We start from the raw sequence: 9,567 nt of genomic DNA, 5'->3' as shown, positions 1-9,567 counted from the left end.
TTTTCCTTTGTTTTTGCTACCTGCTCTGAACATGTGTCAATGTCACCCTAGAATAATTACCTCTAAGTGGCCCTGCCAGGTCAAAGCCTATGGACATTTACAGTTTTAATGGACAGCACATAATTGCCTCCCCAAAAGACCCTGCTTGTCATACACTTGGGCTGTTAGTCCTTTGTTCCATGTGTTGTAAATATTTTCCCTCAGTCTGTCTCTTGTCTTGAAAGACTAGGCTGGCTGGTTTGGGCTGTCAAGAAGCTATACAATTTATTTTTTGCGGTACGCGGGCCTCTCACTGTTGTGGCCTCTCCCGTTGCGGAGCACAGGCTCCGGACGGGCAGGCCCGGCGGCCATGGCTCACGGGCCCAGCCGCTCCATGGCATGTGGGATCTTCCCGGACCGGGGCACGAACCCGTGTCCCCTGCATCGGCAGGCGGACTCTCAACCACTGCGCCACCAGGGAAGCCCGAGAAGCTATACAATTTTATATGAGCAAATTTATTAAACTCTCAGTTGATGATTTCTGGGTTATGTATCTTGGGCACAAAGGCCTCCTCCCTCGTGTGAGGAGAGTGTTGTGACTGCGGGGGGATGGGGCGGGCGGGATTTCTGAGTTCCACAGCAAATTCCTCATTGACCCTGGCTGGCATTCGGCCTGCCGGCTGATCACTCTGTGTGTGTGTGTGTGTGTGTGTGTGTGTGTGCGCGCGCGCGCGCGCGCGCTTGCGCTTGCGCTTGTGCGCGCAGGGCGGCAGATTGGGGGAGGTGGTGTTTGTCACATGACCCCACGTTATGTAGACCGGGACTGGGGGCAGTGCCTCTCAGACACCCAGCCCCTGCCCTCCAGGGTGCCAGTCCACTTGGGGAGAAGACAAGGAAATGTGTAAGGAGAAGAGTTTAGCTATATTATTTAAGTGCATAGGTGGCCCGCAGGGGAGCGAGGGAGATCCATGGGGGAAACCGCAAATGGAATCAGTGGGGTGGCTGGGGCCGAGGCTGGGCCTGGGAGAGGAGCTGCGGGCAGGCTTTCCGAGGGGCTCAGAGTTAATGGGCCGCAGAAGGTGAGAGAGCAGAACTGAAATCCGCCTGAAAGCAGCGCTCTTGAACGGTCACCTGCACAGTGAAAAGGAAGGACAGGGCTGTACGAAGAAGTGGGTCCATCCCAGCATGGGTCTGAGTGAGCAGGAGAGGAGCCCCTGCCCCCATCATCCACAAGCTGGGGCTGCCTCTCCCCCCCCTGCCGCAGACAGAGGGGCTTCAGAGAACCGCAGGCTGAGAGAGACGATGCCCAGTGCCCCCCATCGTGGTAGTACTGCTGGGCTCCCCGAAGAGCAGTCGCTCCCTGGAAGGGGACACCTCACCCCCGGCTTCCCCCTCGGGACTCCCAGAGGCCCAGCGGAAGACGGGTCTGCCAGCTCAAATTGAAGACACCGCCCACCCTCATGGAGCATCGGACGGACGACTGGCCCTGTCAACGTCCTGTCCCCAGGGCATCCCTGTCAGAGGCCAGATAATATAGTTTTCAGTGAGGGCTGCGAGTGCCGGCTCCGTGCCTGGACTCGTCCATTCCACCCTCGCGGCGGCCCTAGGAAGTTGGGAGCATGTCATCCCCATTCTCCAGATGAGCAGATGAGGCCAACGTGGCAGAAGGGTTGAGGAGCTTGTTCTGAATCACTAGCTAGCAGGTGGCCGAGGCGAGGTGTGGATGAAGGACACTGGCCTCTAAGCCTGATGTCCTTTTGCGGGGAGGAGCTGCATCTGGATTGCTCCCTCGCAGGGAGGCTCCTGGGCGTGGTGGGTGTGGCACGTCAGCTTGTCCTGAAGGCCTCAGAGGTGAGTCCTGGTGACTATCCCCGCCCTGGCCTTGGGCCAGCCCATAAAGGAAGGAGGGTGAGAAAGAGAAACACCTTCTACTCTTGTGCTTAATCGGGGGCGGGGGGGGGGGGGCGGCCTTTGAAACACAGACTGACATTACCTTTGGATTCTCCTGAGATCAGAGCAGTTCTCATGGGTATTTACCAGTCGTTTGCATTACTGTGATAGAAGGCTACTCCAACTCCCCAAATCTTCAGCAGCCTCGAGACACAAAACAAAGATACCAAGGAAGGAATCACAAAGGTAAGACTAATTTTAAAAGCCCAGGCCGATTTGAAGAAGAAAAAGAACTTTAGGAATTAAAAACAAAGCCACAGTCATTGAAATAAAAATCTCAACAGATGAATCGAACCACAGATCGGATGCCACCGAAGAAGGAAGCAGTGCCCTGGAAGATCGGTGGTGCCTCGGAAATCACCTCCTGCCCCTCCTGTCCCGTTCCCCCTCTTAGCGATGCTGCTGCTTTCTCCTTCCCTGAGAAACTGCCGCAGCCCCTCCTCAGAGATCCAGCCTCTGTTCTTCAAGGCCCCTTATCCTGCCTTCTAGGCTTCAGATGACCTCAACCCCCTCCCTTTTCCCCAGGCTCCGGGGCTGGGGGGCAGCTTCTTCCTGTACCATCTCTGTTCCTCCAGCCCTCCGATCCCTGGGTAACCTAGTGGGGCTCGAGGCACCCATGACCTGCGGGGGCCTCACCACTCATCAAGCTCTCCCCTGCGGTTGACTGGGATGAAGGGCCAGTGCAGCAAGTGCCCGGGGGAGCCGCAGCGGCTGCTGCCCTGAACTGTCGTGGAGGGGACGCTGGGGATCAAGGCTGTGTGTGGGGTGACTCCACAGTGTCCCCGGGAGTGCACGGAGAAAAAACTGACAAGGTCCGATTCCTTACCTCTCAGCTCAAGGCACAGTATGCCAGCCAGAGCACTTCCATGGCAGCCCTAAAAATTCTCTTCCTCCTGTAACCTGCAGGGCTGACGGTACTGGAAATCAAACACTACAAACACAAACGAAACGTGCATCATTGTGCGGGTTGCAGAATCCCAAGGTCACCTGAATTCCCAGCCTCTCCATGTTTCTCGTGTGAAGGCTACGGCACTGGCTGGAGGAGTGGGACCCTGAAGCCTAGAATCGGGACATCGGGTTGCCCTCGGTGGAGGCTGACAGTCGGGAAGCCCCCGGTCCCCTGCAGCCTCCCTTGCGGGTGGAAGTAGCCTGCCCTCCCGTCCCTGGCAGGCTGCTGTTCTCTCCCTTGAGGACTGTGTCATCACCTCACCTGGCGCAGATGCCTTGCAAGGGGACACCCTCTGTCCTCCACACCTGTGCCACCACACCCTGTTGCCATTAGACCCATAACTGGGGCCTAATCACAGCATGATCCAGGGGGACAGACCAAAGCCTGACCCTAGAGGAAAGAGCTCATGCGTCAATACATATTTTCCATAAGGATATTAATTTTCCAGACTTCACTGATATCTACCAACTGAACTGTATTTGAACGTTTGTGGTAGTAGGTTCTCAGGGTGTGCGACTCAGTAGGTGAGGTGGGCCACTCGATGGGGTGGATTAACTGATAGCGTATTTACTAGAGGTTCCAGATTAAGAGTATTAGGACAGGGGCTTCCCTTCCCTGGTGGCGCAGTGGTTAAGAATCCGCCTGCCAATGCAGGGGACACGGGTTCGAGCCCTGGTTCGGGAAGATCCCACAGGCCGTGGAGCAACGAAGCCCGTGCGCCACAACTACTGAGCCTGCGCTCTAGAGCCCACGAGCCACAACTACTGAAGCCCGCGCGCCTAGAGCCCGTGCTGGGCAACGAGAAGCCACTGCAATGAGAGGCCCGCACACCGCAACGAAGAGTAGCCCCCGCTCGCCGCAACTAGAGAAAGCCCGCGCGCAGCAACGAAGACCCAATGCAGCCAAAAATAAATAAATAAATAAATTTTAAAATGAGAAAAGTATTAGGACATACAGCTGGTGTGTAGTCTAGCACCTCACATGCTTGGCTTGGACCTACTACTGACCTGCATTTCATGGGTTTTGATGCCAGAAATGCCCTGACAGGAGGTGCAGGACAGAATCCCTAGGCTTAGGGAGAGAGGAATTTGAGAGTACATTCATCATATCCAGCCTGAACACTCCATCCCCCAACTGTGTTCCAGGGATAGGTCCAGAAGCAGCTCTTTTCAGCAAGGTGCTGAGAGAGCCATTAGCGCAGGAACACGAGCGGAAGGACTAAGGACCCCAGGAACAGTCTGGCACGTTCCAGGAAAAGCAAGAATGACGGGCTGGAGCCAGGTGAGCAAGGCACAGAAAATGAGCCTCTAGGGCTTCCCTGGTGGCACAGTGGTTGAAGTCCGCCTGCCGATGCAGGGGACACGGGTTCGTGCCCCGGCCTGGGAAGATGCCACATGCCGCGGAGCGGCCGGGCCCGTGAGCCGTGGCCGCTGAGCCTGCGCGTCCGGAGCCTGTGCTCCGCTACGGGAGAGGCCACAGCAGTGAGAGGCCCGCGTACCGCAAAAAAAAAAAAAAAAAAAAAAAGAAAGAAAAGAAAATGAGCCTCTAAGAAGGAAATAGTTGGGCAGCCTGCTACAGGACTGCTTGATGCGTATAACCCTAAATCCTCTAGTTCTGGGAGCAAAAACCTGACTTGAGTTGCCCCCGTGGAGAGTCACACCTTCTCACCCAGTTTCCAGACCCAGAGCCCCCTGATGGAAGGGGAGGCTGTGTTCCCTGGGAAGGACCTAGTTGCAGCATTGCTGGAAGTGCACAGCGCAAATCTTCCCAAGTCTTCCTAAAGGACCCATTCACTAAAGTGAAAGGTCGTCCTGGAGAAGAACAGGTGTGTCACACCTGTCAAGTGACATGGGGAAGACTTTGTTACCTTCTTGCTATCCCCAGCTCTAGAAGCGTGGGCACCTCTGGCGGATACCTAGATCCCTGGTGGTATGGGTACTAGCTCTGGACACTTCTCTGGATGTATCCTTGGGCGGGCGGGGGGCGGGTCCGTGCTTTACCTTAGAAGATCTCAGAGGCACACTCAGGAGGCGCTGGAATTCAGTGGGCGGGGCAAGAACTGTGTGTGGGGGTGGGCGCCACATTCTGGGCCCCGGGAGTGTGGCAGCTCCCAGGATACAGATCAAGGCAGCTCTCAGAGGCCAGGACTGGGCCCAGCCGGACAAGGAGTGACGGTGCTCGTTTGCCATCTGGGTGGGGTCGCCACCTTCCTCTTCCCCTTCTCCAAGTCACCCTGGGGAGCACAACGTCTCTTTTCTCTGCCGGGTCAGGGCGGGCCCAACGGTGCTCACGGGCTCTCCTGAGCCCTGGATCTTGCGGGGCGGCTTTTTCTTGGCCTTTCTCGCGGGAGGGCACAGACCTCCTGGGGCCGACGCAGGCCCCGCCCCGGGTCTCCAGGAAAGGAGGACTTGGCGTACAGCTCGCAAACAAGAGGGCTCAGGACTCTTCGGTTACGGCCCGGGGGCTGCGGAGGCGGGGCGAGGGCGGGCCTCTCGCTCCGCCTCCCGGTCGACAAATGAACGTGGGCAGAGCCTCCAGCAGGGCGCCTCCCTGCTGGGCTCTGGAGCGCAGGGGGAAGGTACAGAGGGCTTGTCCCGGGCTCCGCCATGCCCAGGAACACGCGCGCGGCCGCCGTAAGCCCCATTCGGCATTTTCCTTCTTTCAACTCTAGGAACACACGTCTTTCATAGTTACGGCAAAGCCTCGGGCAAGAGTTCTACGCCCACAATGGCCAGCCGGAAGCCGGCTTCTCTCGCCGATGTGGCGAAGCCCCATTCGCCAGCTGGCCGCCTGCGGTACGGGACCTAGCCGCCTCTCCGCTCTGCGCTTGTGCCCAGCCACTCCCGCACGCAGGCGCAGAGCACCGCTGCGACTACGGTCCGGAAGTGTGACAGAGTGTCTATCCGCCCTCACCTGGACTCTATGGTTCCTACGCGTGAAGATAGACGGCCTATATAAGGCCTGCGCAGGCGTAAGAGCGTCTCTTTCCCTTCGGCGCGGTGAGTAGTCGGCGGTTGTGGCTCGTGCGGTGCCCTTGCCATTTCTCTCCTCTAGTTCAAGGCCTGTCTTCGACTGCTCTTCCGATCTTGTATGTTTTGTTGCAGCCACTGAAGATCTTGGTGTCGCCATGGGCCGCCGCCCCGCCCGCTGGTGAGTGCCTGTTTCGCTGCTGGGAAAGGGGGGGAGAATTGCATTTGGCTGCTAAAAGCAGCCGTGGGTGGGGTCTCCCTAGTGCGGCTTTCCTGTCCTGGGAACGGACCCCGCGTATTCTCCAAGAACTTGCAGGTCGCTTTAGGCCTTTGTTTGTACCATTTGGTTTTATAAATTCATGCTGGTGTTTACCGCTTCCCCCTTTTCGTTGGAGTGGCCGGTTGACCCAGGTCTGCATATGTTAGCCCCATTTTACGGCTACAAGCGACGTCCGCCTTGCATCGCGCCTTCAGAGCTGAAAAGTCGCTTGCTTTTTAGGTTCGGTGCCCTCAGGGCCTTTGTGTGCCATCCCCGTTTTATTTCCAGGCGACGTGCCGTGTGGGCTCCTTGGTCGGCAAGGGCAGTCCCAGAAAAGCGTGTTCAGCCGCCTCGTGTGCCCTTCAGGGGGCGCCCATCACGAGGCTTGGAGGCCGACTTAATGCCACGTGCCCAAAGGACTTTAGGTGGATGGCATGAAGTGTGTTACTCTTCGCAGTATTTAAATTGAGAAAGTCCGTTTCAGGATGTTAGCCTTATAGGAAGTTGAAAACACAACAGGGCATAGAGGGTGGTTTTTTTGTTTTTGTTTTTTTTACTTTTATAATCTCCTAGCATTGGTGTCCTAACTTCTGGCCACATCTTGCTTTAGCACCAATTTCTAGGAATGAAGACCAAGCTTAGAGATGACATATGTCATTCCCCCTCTCCCAACGCCCCTTTGGTCGTAGATTGAGGAAGAACTCAAAGTGCCTATTGTGGAGTTCACTTGTGAATCCCTGCTAACTTGGGTTCCTCCCCTTCCCCGCAGTTACCGGTATTGCAAGAACAAGCCATACCCAAAGTCTCGCTTCTGCCGAGGTGTCCCTGGTAAGTGGTGGGAAAGCCCCCAAACTGGTTTGGCTGCACTGACCCAGTGGCTATGGCACACACACACTCACCAGATTTTTTTTCTAGATGCTAAGATCCGCATCTTTGACCTGGGGCGGAAGAAGGCAAAAGTGGATGAGTTCCCACTCTGTGGCCACATGGTGTCGGATGAATATGAGCAGCTCTCCTCTGAAGGTGAGGCAGGTTTCCTTGTTCACCATTCCTGGTCCCTTGTATGTGGGCCCCCGGGCAGACCTAGAGCTCACTGCACTGGAATTATCAGGTCATTAATCACGAGCAGCCAATCGTGAGCCTCTTTACTAAACTCCCCCAGCCAATACAGGTGTTCCCAGAGAGCCATGGTAAGTGCTTCTGTGCCATTTTGTCTCACTCTGCTGCCTCCCCCGCCCCAATAGCCCTGGAGGCTGCCCGTATTTGTGCCAACAAGTACATGGTGAAAAGCTGCGGCAAAGATGGTTTTCACATCCGAGTGCGGCTCCACCCCTTCCACGTCATCCGCATCAACAAGATGTTGTCCTGTGCTGGAGCTGATAGGTGAGCTGGGTCCTGAGACTCCTGGCCTTTTCAGATGTTCTCCCATACCTTAAAGCCTGGGCTTGATTACTTTTTTCATCAGTCAGGGCAAAGAGGTGGCCTCACAAAGATTCAACCACCCATAGCAAAGCCAGGCCAAAGGGCTAGCAAGTGGACTTAAGTGGACAGTCCCAGAGACAAACACAAAAGGCGCCATGGCTCTGGGAAACAGGTAGAGGGAGGTGCTCCTGCCGGAGGAGCTCCTCTTTGAGCCTAATGACGTGAGCTGCAGGCAGGCAGGTTGCTGGCGTGGTCACAGGTTGGATGGCTTTCAGATGAGCCCAGTAGCACCTTGCAGGGATTCTAGCTAGTCTGTTTTAGGGTTCTCTGTGTTCTCTGCAGCCAGTTAAGCCGACTGTGCTCTTTTCCCCATGGGGGCCCGGTGCGCAACGGCTGCAAACAGCAGCCTCCTCGGTAGTGTATGCGGCCTGTTGCCTGTACGGGTTGCCCTAAGGGACCTTGGAGACAGCCCTTTCCGGTGGACATTAATGACTGGCATGCTGTTCCCAATCCAGGCTCCAGACAGGTATGCGTGGTGCCTTTGGAAAGCCCCAGGGCACAGTGGCCAGGGTCCACATTGGCCAGGTCATAATGTCCATCCGCACCAAGCTGCAGAACAAGGAGCATGTGATTGAGGCCCTCCGCAGGGCCAAGTTCAAGTTCCCTGGCCGCCAGAAGGTATGTAGTGCTACAGCCTTGGTTTCACCTTTCCCTGCTCCTGTCCCCAGGCCTCCTGACTCAGCTGTTTCTGTCTCTCTCTAGATCCACATCTCCAAGAAGTGGGGATTTACTAAGTTTAATGCAGATGAGTTTGAAAACATGGTGGCAGAAAAGCGGCTCATTCCGGATGGCTGTGGGGTCAAGTACATCCCTAATCGTGGCCCCCTGGACAAATGGCGGGCCCTGCACTCGTGAGAGCCTTGGCGCTGCCCCTCCCCACCTGTGGCCCCTAATAAACTCTACTTTCTTCTCCTGTCTTTGCATCTGGATTCATGGGGGGTGGGGAGCCTCTGGGAGTCCTAGGGTTGCTCTCTCTTCTCTTCAGAAAAAGGCTGACCACTAAGCTGGCCAGTTGGCACTTAGCAGGGCCAGCACTTGGACCTGCCTTAGATCCCAGGCAGTAGGTTCACAAGTCCCCCTGCATGTGCATGGAGCACTTCCTTAGCAAAGCACCCACCCTGGGTGATGGAAAGGGGTCTCCGGCAGCTGTGGAAGCTCTTCCCCAGGGTCCCAGACCAGGACAGGAACATTGTTGGACATGGGGAGGAAGGAAGCAGACCAGACATGGTTCTGGCTGTATTTTCACCAGTTACCCCTGGAGTAAACACTTGTCCTGGGCCTAACCACATTTCCCCGTCTACAGAGTTGAGAAATCTCGTCACCCCACCCCATCCTAAGCCTAACCCACTACCCCTTACAGGGCCTCACTCCCAGGGCCCTTTACTCCTGATATCAAGCTCCTATGGCTGAGATAGGGCTTGGCGACAAGAGACCTTTGGGCAAATAGTGTGCAGTGCCCTCTGGCCCAGGGGATCCTGGTGTGCTATCTGACACCAACTGCCAGGGCCACCCTGCTGTAAGAGCAGCCGAGTCCCAGAGCTCTGCTAGGTGGGGTGGCCTGGGGCTGTGAGCCCAGGAGAAAAGGACCCTAAAGGGACTGTTCCAGAGCCCGGCATAGTGGCTGGAGAGCCTTGCTGCAGTCTGGCTGTGACTGCGTGCAGCAGTCGGCCCCCGAGAGGCCTCTGGCATCTTGTAATCCTTAGCGACTGCCATTTCTAAAGTTTAAAACTACCTTTTAACCTAAAGTTGATGCTTCTAAATCATAAAAACATAACTTGCACTTAAACGGCTCTGCTGTCCTGCTAGCCGTCTTTAATGAGAACACTAAGTGGGGTCATTGTTGCTGCGGCTGTAGTATCCTGTATTCCTTTCCCCTGGGGGGTTGCATGCATGGTGACTTCTGTAGATACTATAAGTGGTTTATGCAGATGCTTTGTGTGCACCTGTAGGGTTGGTAACCAGCCTCCGAGGTGTCAGGG

The 9,567-nt window shown here is 56.0% G+C and overlaps 1 protein-coding gene and 1 non-coding gene across 3 annotated transcripts; both read left to right on the top strand.

The window, feature by feature from the left end:
- The first annotated feature begins 5,848 nt into the window (after positions 1-5,848).
- Positions 5,849-8,505, top strand: RPL10 (ribosomal protein L10). Of its 2 annotated transcripts, XM_067724576.1 has the most exons (6): positions 5,850-6,028; positions 6,876-6,934; positions 7,022-7,129; positions 7,351-7,489; positions 8,044-8,206; positions 8,291-8,505. In XM_067724576.1, the coding sequence occupies exons 1-6, from the start codon at positions 6,006-6,008 to the stop codon at positions 8,441-8,443; spliced, it is 645 nt and encodes a 214-aa protein (XP_067580677.1). In that variant the 5' UTR covers positions 5,850-6,005; the 3' UTR covers positions 8,444-8,505. The 2 variants fall into 2 exon arrangements, with proteins under 2 accessions (XP_067580678.1, XP_067580677.1); XM_067724577.1 differs by lacking the exon at positions 8,291-8,505 and having other exon boundaries at positions 5,849-6,028; positions 8,055-8,193.
- Positions 7,865-7,999, top strand: LOC137217671 (small nucleolar RNA SNORA70). Its single transcript, XR_010940176.1, has one exon. It is a non-coding gene; the product is annotated as a small nucleolar RNA SNORA70 (small nucleolar RNA).
- Positions 8,506-9,567: the final 1,062 nt, after the last annotated feature.

This window comes from Pseudorca crassidens, chromosome X, assembly GCF_039906515.1.
Source record: "Pseudorca crassidens isolate mPseCra1 chromosome X, mPseCra1.hap1, whole genome shotgun sequence".
NCBI classification, from domain to species: domain Eukaryota; kingdom Metazoa; phylum Chordata; class Mammalia; order Artiodactyla; family Delphinidae; genus Pseudorca; species Pseudorca crassidens.
This window is presented reverse-complemented; position numbering and strand designations above follow the sequence as displayed.

What these genes read in the sequence shown, in the direction of transcription:
- RPL10 (XM_067724576.1), top strand. Translation starts at nt 6,006, where the DNA reads ATGGGCCGCCGCCCCGCCCGCTG. An exon ending in CTTCTGCCGAGGTGTCCCTG is followed by an intron (nt 6,935 to 7,021) that starts GTAAGTGGTGGG and finishes TTTTTTTTCTAG; the next exon opens with ATGCTAAGATCCGCATCTTT. An exon ending in TCCTGTGCTGGAGCTGATAG is followed by an intron (nt 7,490 to 8,043) that starts GTGAGCTGGGTC and finishes TTCCCAATCCAG; the next exon opens with GCTCCAGACAGGTATGCGTG.